Genomic DNA, 19,370 nt, shown 5'->3' on the forward strand with positions numbered 1-19,370 from the left:
TTTTTTTTTCTGTTTCTGAAAACGGAATCGCACGAAAACCCTCCACCCCCACCCCGCAAGGTTCTCATCACAGGGGAAATGCATCTAAAGTAAAAAAAAGTGTAAATAAAGAACTGTGGTCAGCCACAGAACCTACAAAAACCCAAATGAAAGTGCAGGGGAAGCAGGTAGGTGTGGATGTACGTACTCAGATTTCTGAATACAGTTAGTGATTTGCAGGGATCCCCCCCCCATTAAGCTATCTGATATTAGAGAAGTCACTGCTGTTAATTTTCTATCTCTGTTAAGTGTTACATGCATTAGAAAGAGAGAGGAAGGTTTGGAAATCTGTTCACAGCCAAGATTGTGTAGAATAAATGTCTAAAAAGAGCTAGTTATCTGATTCAGGCCCTATGAAATCAAATTCTCAATTCTCATGTGAAAAAGGCTCATCAAAAGGTAAACAGAGGCTCTGGGAGAAATCTGAACCTACTTTTAAAGGCGATCTCTACAAATTTACTACGTTACGGTCAAGGTCAACGTAGTAAGAAAACACTTTACAAGAGAGTCTGCCGCCCTTGGCCTCTATGGATGGATGCAAAATTATAAACTTACGGGGCTTAAGAAGCAATCATCTAAATAAACTTAAGCCATTAAAAGAATAAGATTGAGGTGAAAAAGTCAACAACATTTTACAGATAATATATTACTTCGGACTGGTAACATTTTAGATAGTCATAGCTGAGTAATCTTCTCTATGTCAAACTTCTGTTACCTAATTTTTTTTTTCAACGTTTTATTTATTTTTGGGACAGAGAGAGACAGAGCATGAACGGGGGAGGGGCAGAGAGAGAGGGAGACACAGAATCGGAAACAGGCTCCAGGCTCTGAGCCATCAGCCCAGAGCCTGACGCGGGGCTCGAACTCACGGACCGCGAGATCGTGACCTGGCTGAAGTCAGACGCTTAACCGACTGCACCACCCAGGCGCCCCTAATTTTTAAATATAATATAGAAATCCTAAAAAAAGCAGCTGACAGTTTAAAAATACCAAGATAGGTTGATCAGGGCATTTTAACTACTTTTCCAGAAGGTTAATCACAGGACCTCCAGATTTTCCACGTGACTCAATTTCATAAGCGAAATTAGAAGCTCTATCACTTTCCTCTCCAAAACCTGCAAACTCTAAGCTGTGAAAAGTTAACCTGACAATTGAAATTCTCCACCAAGATATAAACCGCATCTCTCCTGTAAGATCATGAGTAGCATTCAACGAGCTCTATTCATCAAAGGTTTTATTAAACAGGCACGGAGGGTCTGGGCATTTATTAAGTCTCTGAGCCCAGCGCACTGAAGTCAAAATTCTAGAAACGACCATGATAGGGATAAAAAAAAAAAAAAAAGAAAGGAAAAAAAAAGAATACAGCAGCTGTGGTCAGACACAACTCTGCAGTACAGATATAAATACTGCTCTCCAGGATCCACTGTTCCTTTCATATTTTTGATATCTTTATCCAGGCCGTCAACATTTTTTCTCTCCTTCCTCATTCCTTTGGCCATTCTTCCATAACCTCTCCTGTCCTCCCTAGACTCCAATATTCCCCAAGCTCACAATTTTTCTTTCTAGCCTTTATGTTCTTCCACAAACTGCCAGTTTTATTCCACAGACCGGAGCTCCCTAACTAAAGATGGTTATTGATGTACAGTACCAGTATTTTAGTGCAGCAGCAGAATCAATAAACGAGAAAATACTGCTTTGTCAGGCTTCTCCAAAGCATGCCGGGAAACTTGACTGCTTCGGATGGTCACAGAAGCTCTTAATATGGGAGAGCAGGAGCTGGGCTCCCCTCTGTGGCAAGAAATGATCATCTTCTACCCTCTAGTGACTATAAAGGAAGAAGACAAAAGTTGGAGGATTTTCTGAGACCGTTTCACATTATTATTTATCGTCTTTTAATTTTACTTCAAAAGAAAAAAAAGAGAGAGAGTCTTGTATACCAAGTGAACTGGTTAACAAAACTTATCGTAGTTATCCTTGAAATGTTCAAAATGCAAAGGGTCTGTCTGCGTCGCAGAAGAGGTAGGCTTTGGTTCCTTTGGGTTTTAAAAAGCAAGGTTTGGAAAGTTTGCTATTCCTCCTAAATGACCAGTGCCAGTCAGGTGACAATTCTTTCGCTCTCTCTCCCCCACAGACACACTCTTACCAACACTCAAAATCTCTGTTTCATTTGCCTTGTTTGACGCAGCACTGAACAACTCAAGTACGGTGAGATGAGAAATTCGAGCTGGTATACGATTTGTGCACTTATGTGTGTGTGTAAATAAACGTACACACAGAGATGGTCGGTGTATCTGCCAAATACACACACACACACACACACACACACACCACAGCCACCTCCTTGTTGGTTATTTCTCTTTAAAAGGAGCAGAGGAGGGGCGTCTGGGTGTCTCAGTCCCTTAGGCATCCGACTCTTGGTTTTGTCCAAGGTCATGATCTAATGGTTCGGTGAGTTCGAGCCCTGCATCAGGCTCAATGCTGGCAGCTCGGAGTCTGTTTACGATTCCCTCTCTCTCTCTCTCTCTCTCTCTCTTTCTCTCTCTCTCTTCTTTCTCTCTCTGCCCCCTCTCTACTCACGCTATCTCTGTCTCTCTCAACATAAAATAAACTTTAATTAATAAATAAATAATAAATAAACTTAAAGAAAGTAGCAGAGGAGCTAAATTAAGTTACAAATACCTTTTTGGTTTTGTTTATGCTTACACCAATTTTGACATTTAATCACTGGATTGCAATGTATTAATTTAATAACCAGATAAATGAATAATGCATTCCTACCTTGATACACATAGACCTTTTACAAATTGGACGGCAGTTTATAATTGCTTAAAACGATACTAACAATGTAAAAAAAAAAAAAAATCGCCAGTACATCATGAAGAAATCTTTCAAGAAACTCTCAGCAGCAAAGGTAATAAACAGTAAAATAAGAGTAATATAAAAGAGATTTATAAAAGATACCACCTATCCCTCTCAATTAATCTTTTCATTGCCCCTACAACACCAAAGCTAGTTTCCATCTGATGGTATATAACTTCCTAAAGGACTAACCCTAACTGTGCTACACTCCAAATAATCCAGGCTTAATGAAGTGGAACGTTCTAACGTGGCTGGCACCTATAAAATGTCACCACTAAACCAAGTATATAAGTTCAAACATCTGGCTATGCTCTTATTACACGAAACGTAAAAGGGAGGTTGTTTCCTTCTTATTCATAGCCACAGTGAGAGGAAGAGAATGCTGTTGTACGTAAAAGTTGGTTAATACCAATCACGTATACCTTTGTGCTTGCAACAAAGATGAACGTTTCGCCAAATGACATAAAAAAGAAAACAACTATATTTACCTTGCTGGCACTCAGCCGCTTCCGGTTTGACCAACGCTAGGGATTGAGTCCATTGGATGGTGAAAAAATGGCAAAATGAAAGAGAGAAATAGAATCGTTAATGACGATTCTGTGATTAGTTAGATGGCGCGGACTATATTCAAACAACTAACACCCACGTTCCGAGGTCACAGAGAAAACACGTTGGAGCAACAAAACAGAAACAGAAAACTCACATTTCTGTGGTCGTGTTACAGGATTTTCCCACAGTGTTCAGTAATGAAAAGACAAGGACGTACAAATACTGCTCAATCTTTAGAAGTATCAGTTCATAGTATGAGAAGGATCTCCATCCTTAGAATGTTTTTAATTGCCTCAAAACTCTGTAATTTCACCTCTAAACGCAAATTGGAAAGGCAGATCTCCCCTACTTGAAATATTCTCATAGTATTACGAAAATGTTTAAGAAGTTCATGGACAGTGTTCATGAATATTTAGGTTTCCATACTTTTTGATATTAAAAACAATCATTCCATTTATCCCCCCTGATCAAGCCTCAATATTCAAAATAATAGGAAAAAAAATCTAAGCCACTGCTGCTGCACAATTAAAAAAAAAAGCAAAAACAGGCTAATACAGCACCGAGGGAGGGAAGAACAAATTTTCTGAACAGCAAGTAACATCACCACTGTTCTCTTTTGATCTCTCATTTGTCATGCTAAGGTTGCTGAATTTCATCTACAATTAAAATTCTTTCCTAGCAAAATCCTCTCATTACCCCCGTCACCGTCCAGTACTGTGAGGCTCTACTCTGGCTGGTTAACCAGCTAACTGGATGTTAAAACTTGGATAAATTTGGGAGATTACAATACAATTATGAATCTAATCGAGCAGACCACGTTTGCTATTATGCTTGAGGAAAAAAATACCTTTAGGTGAATGACCTATCCACTTTGACAATACATCTTCCCCATAAGTTAGAAACCAGAAAATAAATGGTCTTTGGGGGGAAATCCTCTTACATTCTGGTGACCAGCAACCAGAAACAGGGGTCCAGAAACAACTTGAAAATATTCTTTATTAAAAAAACACTTCCCCTAGTGAAACTGGCAGTTCAACATCTAGCTCATGATGCAGGGTCACAGATGCTGCCATATGGGTATTAAACTCAGTTCTTTTACTATTTTCCCAGCACTGTACTGAAAAACATGATCAGTACAAAATCAAAGCACCAAAACAAGCACCAAAATCAATTCCTGTCTTCTAGGTATGCATGGCTATTTAGGACCCTCTGACCTAGAATTCATTGGATGCGTTAATGATCATAAAAGATCAACAAAAGAGATGAGGAAATTAATGGAAAGTGAATATGCCTGTCTGCTTACTACAGTCCGAAGAACTACCAAGTATTGACAATTGACCCCATGCCAAGCACTACATTTGATAATCTCCAACTTCACAGTCCTGTGAGATACTTTTTTTATCCTCATTTCACACATGAGGGAATTGTAGCTGCGAGGTTAAGTAATTCTGCGAATGTGACCTGATCGCTTAATTTCTCGAAGCTAGAAAGGAGCGGAGCTGGGATTCAAACCCAGGCAAGTCTGCTGACTGAGCCCACAATTCGAACTAGAATCCTATTTTTGCCAAGAAAAAGAAGCAGACAGCAGGTTCATCAGCCTTCCAACTGTACCATGCCTACATACAATCCTTAAATCTCTGGACGTGAGGGTCAGTCTATAGTCACTTTGCTCAAGTTCAGATTGTTGTCAGCCTGGGATCCAAAGTGACAAAGACAGTCGTGATGGAAATTTACAAACAAACTGATTCCCAATCAAATGATCTATTGTCTTTCCAGGCTTCAGTGTTAGTTATTCCCATTTAAAAACACAATATAGGGGTGCCTGGATGGCTCAGTCGGTTGGCCGTCCGACTTCAGCTTGGGTCACGATCTCACAGTTTGTGGGTTCGGGCCCCCGTCAGGCTCTGTGCTGACAGCTCAGAGCCTGGAGCCTGCTTTTTGGATTCCGCGTCGCCTTCTCTCTCTGCCCCTCCCCCACTTGTGCTCTGTCTCTATCAAAAATAAATAAATGTAAAAAAATTTTTTTAAATAATAAAAACCCAATATAAAAATGGGTTTTCACTGAATGAAAAGAACGAACATTTTCTGATACCTATTCTATCCAAAGGGCCCCCCCCCCGATATAAACTGCATAAGCCGAGTAACCACACAGGGCCCAGGAAGGATTATTCCTTTCTTGGGTGTATTTTGATCAAGTACACAAACAGAAAAAATGAAACTACTGATCAGAACAAATGGGAGTGGGCAGGGCTTTCTATATTATAATATCCCATAAAATATACAGACAAGAAATATATTTTACCCTACACCTCTGCCAGATAAGCAAAGAATAAAGAAAATGAGAAAGCACATGAGCAGGCAGGCTGACAAACTCTTGAAGACAGGACGTGGTGGGTCTAAGGAAAAAAGGACCAAACTCAGTAAGATGACGAGTGTGGCTACATTTACGACTCTGAAAACATACCCTTTGAGAGGTTTTACAAAAGAAACTTCAGGCAGCATCGAGGATGAATAGCTCCGTCACTGGAAATTAATTTCAACTGAAACGGCATTACTTTAAAACTGCAAATTTGGGCCATATTCAAATATATTTTAAGGGCCGGTAGGACTGCTAAACATAATACGATATACCACAGGAAAATTTCACAGAAGGAATAGGGGAATCGGCAGCTATTTTCATGAGAAGTTATCCAACTTTGCCGACCCCACTTAAATATGTAAGAGAAGTTTCAGAACATAGCAGCCAGAAATAGCTCACTCCTGTGGCAGATGATGCTTACTTATATCGTATGTTCTTTTTGAGGGCATCCAGCTCAAGGAACCAGTCACCTACTAGCACATGACAATGAATCCAGCAGCAATACTGTCTAGGCTAAGAGAAGCTGTATTATGTTGAGTTGAAAAAAAAAAGTTTATTTTCAACATCAATTTAAGATTCGAGTTTTAAAAGTACCATTTCTTTTAAAAAATAATAATATATGGGAAGTTTTTTTTTCCCCAGTTACTGTCGAGTAAACTCTCCTAAGAATCCAAATTAAAAACAGCAACTATTTTGTGGGCTCTCTGGCAACTGAAAAATCACTGTTCAGCTTCACGACTGCTTTGTGCTCTCTTCTGTGAGTGTCCTTGCAAATCAGTCGTGATTTTCACCATGAAAATAAATTCCATCTACAAGCAAAGGCGGTGTCAAAATGAAGACATCGACCCTACTGACTCAATTCAAGAAGCACTTGTAGAAGCCTAATTTATAAACAGGCTTCAGATTTCCATATCAGATTCTAAACAGGCTTCAGTTTGAACGCATTTCAGTCCTTTTCCAAGCAGGTGTTTTAGTTGGCTTTAAAAAACGCCTTTCAAATAAGTCACGATCAAAGATGCTTTTTGTTCTTCTTTTAATTCTTGGAATTATAAGGTCTGATCCCCAAATATAAAATAAGATTATGATTTGTATTCACATTATTTGCTCATAAGAACAGAGCCCCAGTCATGTCGTCATAAAATCCAATGCTTTGTTGGTGTTAGAGAGGTCTTCAATAAGCGATGCATTAACTAGAAACGTACAGAAAATAACAGATCGAAGGATATTAAAATTTATATCTTCCCGAAACTACTCCCAACAGAAAACGTGCAGCTAAAAACAAACAAACAAACAAAAAAAGCACCAGAAGAAATTGCAATGCTGCAAATATGTACTTGATCACCCTAATAACGTACAATGTAATAATTAAATCCCGGGAACTGCTTTGCATTGCTGAAAAATACCTGTGCCATCCGGTACCTAAGAAAATAGTAAATGGAAACCTTACCACTTAGTAAAAATATTTTGGATGATCTGTTACAAGGGAACCATAAGCAGGATATGCATTTTAATAACAGCCACACTATCCACATCCCTAGCCAAAACAGATTATTCCTTAAAGGATTTTCTTTCCAGGGTTCCAATGGAAAGGATGTGCATAACCACAAATAGGTACTTTACATCTCAATACAATGATTCGTTTCCCCCCCCCAAAATAATTACCCCCGCCAAAAAAAATGCCAGCCATCTGGTAACCCAGTTATCAAAGGACAATTGCGGTGAAGAATTTTGAAATGAACAAAAGGGTTACACTCACATGTCTCTTGAAATCGCACTGTTTTACTCCTAGGTTCAAATTTAACACAATGACCCCCATGTCTTCTTCTAAACTGTTGGGGTCTTCCAATTTTAAAATATGTTCAGTCGTCCTACAAGCAAAAGGCAACAAATGACACTTTTAGCACTTAGGGGCAGTACCAGATAGTTTCAAACTGCATCAGGAGCTTATGGCAAACCTCTCCTACCTCTGCCTAAGGGTGAGACACGAGTTTTACAAAGCACCCGATTCAGTAAAAATAACACAGCCATCTTCAGAGCAGGGGAATTGTTTGGCATTGCCTTGTTCAACAGTTGGTTAATGGCTTCTTTCCCCTTACTGCCCAAATAAAATTTAAATACTTGTTTTATTTTTAAGTTAGGCAGGTTAATGAACCTGAATGTTAACAGTTCAAACTCCAACACACATTCCAGAACACACTGTGGATGATTTAACGTCTGACTCCTAGGTTTGGGAGCTAAAAGCTAAAATAGAAAAATTCACATTTTAAAGCACCCTTTCATTTATTCAGATTTTTTTTTGTCATTTGATCTAAACAGATGCCATTTAACCTTATGTTGAGCTCCCTCTACAATTCATAAGAACAATTAGAAGGTAAAAATACAATACCTGTTAAGCTCAAGATCTCTGAGAATGACAAAGGCCGAACCCATGAAATCAGATGTGGTTAAATCCCGATCATATACCTACAAAGAGGGAAGAGGCCAGTAATGCACATTAATATGGCAAACCAACTGAGTTTGCCGAATTATCAATAAATGCAATAGTCTGGGAATTTTGAATTCAATCTTCTAGATCTAAAAACTAATCTGCAGAGTACCGTTAACGAGGAATGTAGCCAAGTTGATGGAGAGATCGAAATTATTCAAACTTGACCACTTTGCCCACCACAGCGAAAACAATAGCACAAAATACTCTTAAGGCAGTACTCATATGCATTCCACTGTTATGCACAATGGACCACTCTCTGTAGTTTAAATGGTCTCTCATTAAAATTTAGTATTTTCCACGGTGAGCAGATCTGCCAATTAAATAGAAATTTGCTAAATATTCTCTAGCAACCCTATCCTGCACTCAAGTCATGCAGTTGTAACCCAGATGTTTGAGCAATTGGTGCTTCCAACCGGTAGCGGAAAGCTCTATTAAGTATAAAGTTATTCCTGATGAGAACGGCTTTCCTACTTTTCGCCACTGCACAGACAGTCATAATTCTTCCACGTGCGGTAAGCTTAAATACAATCAATGGGGATGTTATTTTCACTCTGATTTTCTGTGGCGTATACACCATTGATCCGAGAAAACAAAACACACACTTTCAACGAAGTGTACAAATAATCCCTTGCACACGAATGTTTTTCCGCCCAGAGCCGAACAATGATAAAAGAATTTGGGGACGTGGACTTTTTAAGGGGGCAAGGATTGCTGAGACATCAGCGTTTTTAATAAAAGAGCAGACTTGAAAGCCATCTGGGATTACCTTCACACGGAGCTTTTGATCAAGGCTCTGAATGGGAAGTGCAACTACCTCGTCCCACACTGGATTCAAGTTCTTATATACGACTTTACTTTTGTACAGCGTCTTCCCATTCAGCTTAAATTTCACATAGGGATCGCTGGTGCCTTTAAAAAGAAAGAGAGAGTGAGACAGTTTTTAAAAATGCACGTCAACGCCTAGGATCTCCCTTAAGTAAAGGTTCTTTCTACACTTCCCTGGTTGCAAGCGTTTTCCTGAGCACGCCCAGAACAAATGTCTCCCTGTGCAGAGATTGAAGGCCCCAGGGGTGGAGACGAGAGGGGAAAAAAAAAAAAAAAAAAAAAAAAAGAAACCATCTGGGGTAAATGACTGATTCTTCTTCGCTCTTAGTGGTGGAACACCAATGGGTTCCTCGAGCTTTTTCTGTTTCGTTTCATCCCAGGTGTGGCATCGCAACGCTACCCACAAAAATGCAAGAGACAAAATCCACCCTTTCCAGCCCACGGTGTCAGGAGTCCTGGGGAGAAACCCGCCCCTCCCAAGAATGGCAGCGAGTCGGCGAAAAGGGAAAGAAACCATTTTCAAACGTCCGGCCAGATGGCTGACTCGACAGAACGCTGTACTTTAGAATATAATCATAATAAATCAATCAATCTCGGGAACCATGGGCTCAAAAGATGGGGCAACGGGAATGAAGACGGGGGGTCACTGGGGGGCGTGGAGATTAAATCGACAAAGTTGCCATTCTTTGCTGCCTCCTGCACCTGCAGTGAAGCCGGGGACATTGTCTCACCCTGGCCTTGCTGAATGCCACACCAGCCAGGCCCTCAGCTGGCCTCAGGGCAGATACCCCTGACCCGCCCGGGGAGCTTTGAAACAGACGCCAGAAAGAATGAATAATGTCCCTCCAGCCACTCTACCCAAAGCAGAAGGAAGGGCTGTGACAAACCTTCCTCCACACTTTCGGAACAGTGGAGGGGAGGAAAAGAAAAAAAAAAAAAAGAAAGAAAGAAAATGGCAGGTCAACATAAACCATGAATTCTGTGCATGTCTCTTGCATGCCTGCCAATAGACAAGTCATATCTGGGACACACTTGTGCATTAAGACCTCATGAATGATGAATAAAGAAGCCACGAATGAATGCAGAAGCAGTGAGGGCATAACTGAAGGCCAGCCGATAATGCCACAAAGAAAGACAAAAAAAAAAAAAAAAAATCTGATCGGAAGAGTGAGGATAGTATAATTAACTGCGAAACAGGCACCCATGAGTAAGTGCGAAAGACCCACAGTCCGGTTCATCCACCGATGTGTCCCAGGTGCCGTGGACGGTGCCCAACACAGGCCCCCCAAACATTTATCGATCACGAATTCCTGATAGAAAGTCAAGCCTACAGAGTCTGAAACCATTAGGTCAAAAATTAATTCGGCTACTGTGTTGCAAACATTTACCAGGTTGTGACTACCGAGCTTTTATTCTCTCAAGCTCCTCTTTTGGGTTTCTATTTACCAGCAGTATTATTAGCAATGACTGAACACACGATCTTCCCCAACTTCCTTCTTTAACAGAAACAGGTGTCACTATCCAGCAAGGTCATCTACCTTGTTTAGAAGTCTCAACAGAGGAACCGAGGTAGAATGATCTGGGCGGTGGGGGAGCCTTCCAGTTTTGCAAGACTTCGAACCGGAAGACCGAGAAATTCAACCGCAAATATGCAGATGTACGCACTCGACTCTCACATTTTACGTTTGCCGACACGGGGGCAGAAGTCCAGCGGTCTTTATTTTAATCTCGGACACACACACACACACACACACACACACACACACACACACACACGTCATGTTAGTTGGCAGCTCCGGACAGGACAGTAAAACAGGAAGGCATTCACAGCCATTTAGTGGCACACTGACTAGTGAGCGAGCCACCTGCCCCCACTCCCTCTCACAGTACAAGGGGACACCTCTGGCAAGTCAGACTTTAACAATCATTCTGATATATATATATAAAAAAAAGTGTGTGGGGGGCGGGGGGGTGGGGAGGGACCCTAATAAAAAGAGGCCTTTAATTAAATGAAATTGCCACTCTGGGATCGGGCCTTCATGCCTGTCAGCGCACTCTCAAAATAAACATCTCAAAACTAGGCCTCGGCGGTGTCACTTTCTCACAGGCAAAGCATACTGGGTAATCCCCAGGCATCCTGACAGCTACATAATGTTCAAACGGTTTCACGGGTGAATGGCGTCAGTTGCGTGAAAGAAAATATTAATGTCTGGAATTAATAGAAAAAGGGACCAGGGTTTACAAAGCCAAACAAGGAAAAAGGGTGTCAAGTTAGTGTGGCGTTAATTGTTAGGGAAAATTTGAGAAAGGGGCGGGGGGGGAGGGGGGGCGCTGGGAGCACATGGTGATTTTCTCGCTGAGCCTAAGAGCCTCACTGTCAGGGAAGTGACATCTCAACTAGGCAAATTCTGAAAAGAGGTCTGCGGCTCAGGAATGCAACTCCGGATTAGACAAATGATGAGACAGCACCTTGAATGGGTGGACTTCAACCTTTTTTTTTTTTTTTATGGGGAGCTTCAGAAACAATGAGGCTCTTTGGGAGAAAGAGGTGGTGTGGTACCCTGGGAGGAGAATGAAGCTGGGGGGGGCGCAGACGGGCACCTCCATCCTGGTGTGGCCACCAATTCGGCTATGTGGACCCTATGGGGTCACACGTACCCCCTCCAATTTAGAATATCTGGGTGTTAAGCATCAATGGCCTGAGTCTTCTGCCGCACCCCAGACACCCCGGGGTTCGATGCGTGCCCAGAGCGGCTAACAGCCATTCATCGGTCCTGCAAAAGGGTTGCACCAAAGCACACCCCTGAGCACATGTGGGACAGTCCTTCCTTCTGCTCGTACTCCAGGACATTACATCCTGTCAAGCCTTCCGTGACTCTGTATCTGTCAGGCCTGCTAACACTGTCCACGTGCTACAAACCGTAATGGCTGACTTCAGAGCCTGGCACGGTGGTGGGGGGGGGGGCGGGGTCACGAAGGTAAATCAGTCCCAGATCCTGCCCCGGTCCACCTGGCGGGCAGCAGGCGTGCCTTAACTATAACAAGAGGTTAAGTGTCAAAACAGAACTGAACTTCCCAGGTGGGAGAGATTAGCTCTAGCCCGGGTGTCAGCGGAGGCTGAAAGAAAGATACTGGTTGAAATGTGGGTGGGCGCGAACACGCGGAGAAGGACTGAAGTCATGTTAGCAGAAGGAACTGGCTTTGAAGCCGGGGAGCAGGGAGGAGACCAAGATGACAAGATCTGTGTGGCGCCCAAACCAGCATTTCCACCGATCTGGAAATCAAGTGGAAAAAAATGTAATGAGAAATAAAGCTGAACGGGCGGGCAGGTTGGAGCCAGAGGCCAAAGTGCTTGAAAATGACAAAATCCAGGGGTGCCTGGGTGGCTCAGTTGGTTAAGCGTCTGACTTCAGCTCAGGTCATGATCTCATAGTCCGTGAGTTTGAGCCCCGCATCGGGCTCTGTGCTGATGGCTCACAGCCTGGAGCCTGCTTCGGATTCTGTGTCTCCCTCTCTCTCTGCCCCTCCCCTGCTCCTGGTCTGTCTCTATGTCTCAAAAATAAATTAAAAAAAAAAATAAAATGACAAAATCCGGAGTTTAGTCTTTGTTCGGTGAGAAAGAGAGGATGGTTTGCTTTTTCCTGTTTTTTTTTTTTTAATTTTTTTAACAAGACAAGGCACAGGTCTCAGAAAGATACGAAATGAAAAAGACACGTCTGCACTCTCTCACACCTTCCTCATGCCCCTTCCTCTCACGGGCTGCTTTTGTGGATTTACTACAGGAAAAACATACAAGAATTGATTTTAACTCGAGAGTAATCATATTACGTGCACTGGACGTCACGCTTTCACAATGAAAGCACCCGCAGTTCTGTTCACACAGACTTACCAGATTTCTTTTCATCGACTGCAGAAACTTTCACTGTGTTATTGACTACTTACATAACTAGCCACCAAATAGTGGATACTTACATCATTCCATTCTTGTTTGTTTGTTTTAGTGCAAACAATACTATAATAAACATCCTTATACGACTGTCTTGGAGTGTATATTCAGAGGGAACTTCTAACATTGGGACAGCTGGTTATGACAGATACTGTCAAATTGTTCTCCCAAAGTCTGTCAAATTTACATTCCCACCAAGACTATATGTTTTGTACTTGTTTCTCTGCATGATCACCAATACTGGGTGCTCTGTGCCTTTATTTTATTTTTTTTTATTTTTTTATTTTTTTTAAATTTTTTTTCCACGTTTATTTATTTTTGGGACAGAGAGAGACAGAGCATGAACGGGGGAGGGGCAGAGAGAGAGGGAGACACAGAATCGGAAACAGGCTCCAGGCTCTGAGCCATCAGCCCAGAGCCCGACGCGGGGCTCGAACCCACGGACCGCGAGATCATGACCTGGCCGAAGTCGGACGCTTAACCGACTGCGCCACCCAGGCGCCCCTCTGTGCCTTTATTTTAAAAGAACAGCAGGTGGAAAAGGATACCTCTATTTTTCTCGGTGACGTTTTGAACAAAGTTTAGAATCTTTCATATTTTAGTGGACCTACATTTGTATTTGTCAGAGCAATTCCCATTCATTCCATTTGTCCATTTTTCTAAGGTCTCACAGTTTGTCATTTGCTTCAGGATCTCAATGAGTGTTTAATTATGGATATCAGCCATTGGCCATAAATCTTGTCATAATTTATTTATAGTCAAGCTATTTCTTGTGATAAGTTTTTTTGTTTGTTTCTTTGCTTTTATTTAGTCGAATGTACCAAAGTTTTATTTATGGCTTTGTAGTTGAACATTCTGCTTAGAAGAAAATTTTCGCACAGTAAGATTTTGTAGTTTTTCATTCATTCCACATACATCCTTAGCCCATCTGGAATTATTTCAGTGTGAAGAGGGAAAGAAATTCAGGTTTATGTATGAACAGGAGAGTAAAATGATCAGAGCCAAGCTTTGGAAATATAAACCCGGCAGGAGCTTATAATGTAGAAGGCAGAAGACACAGGCTAAGCCAGAAAACCTGGTGGTTGAGATAATGCAGCACCAGGGAGTTGAGGGCCCAGGAGAAAGCTGTACCCGGAAGAAGTAACCCAGGGTTTCACAAACCATGATCCGTGAGATCTCACAAACCGTGAGATCACAGAACCTCACCTGCACGGAGGCTCCCTGGACTGAAAGGGTTAGGTAGTCAAAACCACTGGGAGAAGCTGTTTATCTCCTCCCTTGGAATTTCACAGTGTAGAATACAAAACTGAACTCTGCCAGGAGCTACATTAAGACAGACAACTATACAAACAGCTCAAAAGTTTTCTACTCTGTATTTCATCAAGTTATTTAAACATAGAAAATATTTCACGAGGAGCAAACTAAAAATAATTATTAAATTCCTCCAAATCAAAGCTGTAGAAGATAAGATGCATGCCCAAAATGGCCTAATGTGCACAGTCTTGGGAGAACAAATATGCGATCAGTGAATGAATCTCATTTGAAATAAGATGGTGTGTCGATGACAAGCCCGTACCTTCCTTTGCCTAACCACCTTTTAGTAAAATCTCCCTTCCTTGGGCACTTTTACTCCGTTTCCTTGTGCCTTACTATCTTTAGCTGTATATAAAAAATATACCAACCTCTTATCTTGAGAACTGAATGAACTAATATACTTCATTAATAGCAGACTCTAGCCATTAACTGACAAAATCCCATAGCAACTGCTACTTTGTTAGTAAGTGTTACTACTCGATTAATTTAAAAAGGGGTGTCTATAACAAAGTATGCGGTATTAAATATTCACTTATTTTACCTATCCAACATAACATGTACCGTTTGTTTCTCGTCTGTTTCTCTACGGACCCTTCTATTGCCATCTCTAAAGGTATGAAATTTGTATCACCTTTTCTCTGCAGACGTCGAAGAGAAAATTCCTTATCTTACATACTTCTTACGAGATCCCATGTGGTTGGGGAAAATCTCCATGAAATGATCTGAGCTATCCTGGAAAGAAAGGACTGTAGTAAAAATTAAAAAGCACTAACTATCCATGAGTATTGGCTACTGCCTTATCTCTAGTCCTAATGTTATTCACTGACGATTTTGGATCACTCTGCAAATATATCCTGATGAAAATGACAGATAGCTTGGTGAGAAGGACACCAGATAACTGAGGTCTATCAAGGAGACAGTCATCATGAATCATATTACTTGTATCTACTATCTTGAGAGAATTACAAGAAAAAATGGTCAGAAACAACAGAGGAAGTGATACGTGGAACAAATATTCTATTCACTGGCTCAAGATCAAATAAAGAATCTGCAAATAAAATAAATCTGTAATGAAGCACTAATTACAAACAACTTGTCTTTGCTTTTTGTAATAGAACTCATGGCCATGTGGGAAAAAGCAGAAAGATGCACTAAAGAGAAAGAAAAGATGGGGCGCCTGGGTGGCTCAGTTGATTAAGCATCCGACTTCAGCTCAGGTCATGATCTCATCGTTTTTGAGTTTGAGCCTCGCATAGGGTTCTCTGCTGTCAGCACAGAGCCCGCTTCAGATCCTCTGTCTCCCTCTCTCTGCCCCTCCTCTGTTCTCTCTCTCTCAAAAATAAACATTAAAAAAAAGAAAGAAAAGAATGGAGGAGGGAGGGAGGAAGGGAGGAAGAAAGAAGGAAAGAAAGAATTACTACCATCCAGAAAAGATTAATATATTGATCTGTACCTAGATTTTACATGCACACTCTGACTTTTCAAAAAAGAAACCAGCCTTCATATTGTATTTTTTACCTGCTTTCTTCAGCCAATAATACATCAGTCTCCTTCTGTCCCCGTCAATATATTTCTACAAATCGGCTTAATGGTCATTTATGTGTATATTGGGGCATACGTATATATAATATAGGTTTGAAAAACCAGCGTTCCTAATTTGAAAATAAAAATCCATGCAAAAGCAATATTTGTAGGCAGAACTCACTTATTTGCCATCAGTAAAGCTCATTTGCCATGTTAAAACACTTCAGCCATACGGTTTCTTCAAACGAAAGGTTGTCAAGCTAGAAAGCTCTCCTAATTGAATGCATTTCTCAGAGTAGCAGTTTGTGAAAGGGAATTATCTCCATGTTTTTACATGAAGTTCACACTTTGTACTATCTGATAACTTTTGTTAGGAGATCTTAGGAGTTCTGATTCAAGTCAACACTTACTTGTCAAGTCTTTTAGGGAAACTCAGGTACAAAACGATGAATTCATCCTGCATGAACAGTATTTGGAAACACGGAAAAGTATCAATTTGATGTTTTTCTTATCCTCTGGCTTAAGAGTGATAAGGGGCTATTCAATCTCCTTATCAAATACGTTTAGAATCTTCTCAGTAAGGGGCACCTGGGTGGCTCCGTCGGTTGAGCGTCCGACTTCAGCGCAGGTCATGATCTCACAGTCCGTGAGTTTGAGCCCCGCGTCGGGCTCTGTGCTGACAGCTCAGAGCCTGGAGTCTGCTTCCGATTCTGTGTCTGCCCCTCCCCTGCTCATGCTCTGTCTCTCAGTAATAAATGTGAAAAAAAAAAAATTAGAATCTTCTCAATATTATGCATATGTTGAATTTTTTCTTCTTGTCAGAAAAATAACCAAGCCTGAGCTGTCTTTACACGGGATCCATAAGTTCTGACTTTCTCTGAGGCTGGCTAAATAAGCGCCAGGAATGATTTCCAGAAAAACAGCCAGTGATGATTTTTGAGCGGCTGCTGCTGCCCCCTGGCAGTTAAGCTGAGATTTCTACATCAAGTGTCCAAGTGCCACATTCTTGACCCACCTTCAGAAACCATTATGGGCATTATGGACATTCAGAGGGCACTTTTCCTCCATCACATGGGAAAGAAGAAACAACTTTCCCTATGTAGAGCGAAATCTGTATTACTTAAGGTAGCAGTAGGTTCAGGTCCAGCTGAATTCCAGGCCAGGTTTTATCGACTACAATTGAATGAAGGAACATGCTTATTCCCAGGATCTCCCTAGCCCATCAGGCTGCAAATGGCGGCTCTATGCTTCCAGGAGCTGGTCTCCTGTTACCAACCACAGAACAATAGTTTTCCGCCCCAACCACCTTCAGGCCTTGCTGTCTGTGAACTCCTGAAGTTTTCTCCTGAATGTGATGGACTCCTTTCCTCTAAAGGAGTCTGTCGTGCGCAATGACCCCAATGGCACCTTGGTCAAGGCCTGCCCATGGGTAGACCCTGTGGGTGTAATGGCTCCGTGCAACTCGCCAAAATCTAGCATGTGAAAGAATTTCCACTGACCAACTTACAGTGGGATCCGTGATCTGAAATTCCCAGTTTCGCGAAAACTTGTTTATTTTAACTCTTTATAAAATTTGACCAAAACTTGCTTATTTTGACTATTTGTAAGCTTGTATGGATAAGTAATGGGGCATTCTAGAGCTGTCAGAAGCAAGGTCTTCCTGGGACCTTCGGATTCCTCCCCTGCACCACTGCCATCCTAAACTTCCTTCAGTCCCACCTACCCCATCCAGGTTTCCGCCCCCATCTGTCTTCCCCCTAATATCCTCTCCTTTTCTGTTCCCAGTCATCCCCTTTCTGGACTCTGAAGCTTAGGCTATGGCATGTCCAGTCACTCCTTTTTTGTTTGGCCTCAGGCAAATTAAATACTTAAAATGCTGTTTTCATTCTGTCTTCATAAACCAATTGGCTGATATGACCCAGAGACCTTCAGCTGCTTTTAAAAGTTCTCATCCAATAACTTTATACATACAGACGTATCACTATAGATTAAAGGAAAACACTGCCAATATACTGAGGAATTCAGTAAATCAGTAAATAGGCCATCTGGTGAATAGATTATTGGGCACATTGACTTTTGGTGAAGTGATCATTAAGAGAAGACTTTTGTACACCTGTTCTTGATCAGGTACAAAGATCCTGATCTTGATCCAAAGCATACAGGGGCGTGGACATCATGCACGATTGTCCCCGTAACGATCAAACAAAGAAGGGCCCAGACAAAGATAGAAAAAGGCCTAACAACACAGAAAAAAAAGGAGAAGGGAAGGCAGCGGCCAGGATGCAGCCATGGAAAGAGACTAGAAAGAGGGTCAGAGAAAAAAAGGGAGAGTAAGCCACACAGCCAAAGGATGCAGCTTCCCCGAGTTTCTGCAGAGGGTACAGACTTCAAGATCTGTAGTCTGGTCAGCTCGGGGTGTTCCAGAAATCCACACTGCCAAAGCACACATAGCTACTAATACCCTAACACTGTCCCTTCTATTAATAAGAATACTAAAAAGTGTCCTCAGCCCAGGCTATTATTTGAGCATAAATTTAAACCTAATGAAACAGGCAGCAACCTCCCTGGAGAAGAGACAAAGGACTGAAGCTTAGTAATGACATTAACACTGGGCGTGCTCCCATTTAATCCTCCGAGGACTGTCAGGGATAGGACTATGTATACTGTCGTCTTAAGGATGGATAAAGGTAGGGGTGCCTGGGTGGTTCAGTCCGTTAAGCATCCGACTGCACCTCAGGTCATGATTTCACAGTTCGTGAGTTTGAGCCCCACGTCGGGCTCTCTGCTGTGAGGGAGCACAGAGCCCGATTCGGATCTTCAGCGCCCCCCTCCTGCTCCTTCCCTGCACGTAAGTGTTCTCTCTTGCTTTCTCTCTCTCAAAAAATTAAAATTAAAATTAAAAAAATTAATATTTTTTTTAAGAAAAGGATGAGTGAAGTTAGTGAGTTCCCAGAGCCAAGCCTCAAGCCACAGACCCGTTTCAGTGTAAAGCTTTCATAACCAGAGCAATTTTATTTATTTTTTTTTTCTTTTTTTTTTTTTTTTTTCAACGTTCATTCATTTTTGGGACAGAGAGAGACAGAGCATGAACGGGGGAGGGGCAGAGAGAGAGGGAGACACAGAATCGGAAACAGGCTCCAGGCTCCGAGCCATCAGCCCAGAGCCCGACGCGGGGCTCGAACTCACGGACCGCGAGATCGTGACCTGGCTGAAGTCGGACGCTTAACCGACTGCGCCACCCAGGCGCCCCTATTTATTTTTTTATATTTATTTATTTTTGAGACACGAAGACAGAGCATGAGCAGGGGAGGGGCAGAGAGAGAGGGAGACACAGAATCCGAAGCAGGCTCCAGGCTCCGAGCTGTCAGCACAGAGCCCGATGTGGGGCTCGAACTCACGGACTGTGAGATCATGACCTGAGCTGAAGTCGGACGCTCAACCGACAGAGCCACCCAGGTGCCCCCTAA

At 42.0% G+C, this 19,370-nt stretch overlaps 1 protein-coding gene across 6 annotated transcripts in view; it reads right to left on the reverse strand.

Annotated features, from left to right (window-relative positions):
• The window catches only part of MCTP2 (multiple C2 and transmembrane domain containing 2), a 247,840-nt gene that overhangs the window by 142,447 nt on the left and 86,023 nt on the right, over positions 1 to 19,370 (reverse strand). For 5 of the 6 annotated variants that reach the window (XM_086711463.1, XM_086711462.1, XM_086711459.1 and 2 more), the window contains 4 exons: positions 9,061 to 9,203; positions 8,193 to 8,269; positions 7,563 to 7,674; positions 3,387 to 3,422 (listed from right to left, as the gene is read on the reverse strand). In XM_086711463.1, coding sequence (XP_086567589.1) covers positions 3,387 to 3,422; positions 7,563 to 7,674; positions 8,193 to 8,269; positions 9,061 to 9,203 — 368 coding nt within the window. The remainder of the gene's footprint in view (positions 1 to 3,386; positions 3,423 to 7,562; positions 7,675 to 8,192; positions 8,270 to 9,060; positions 9,204 to 19,370) is intronic. The other variant, XM_086711460.1, reaches the window with a different exon arrangement.

This window comes from Puma concolor, chromosome B3 (genome assembly GCF_028749965.1).
Source record: "Puma concolor isolate L17-30 chromosome B3, mPumCon1.1.hap2, whole genome shotgun sequence".
NCBI classification, from domain to species: Eukaryota; Metazoa; Chordata; class Mammalia; order Carnivora; family Felidae; genus Puma; species Puma concolor.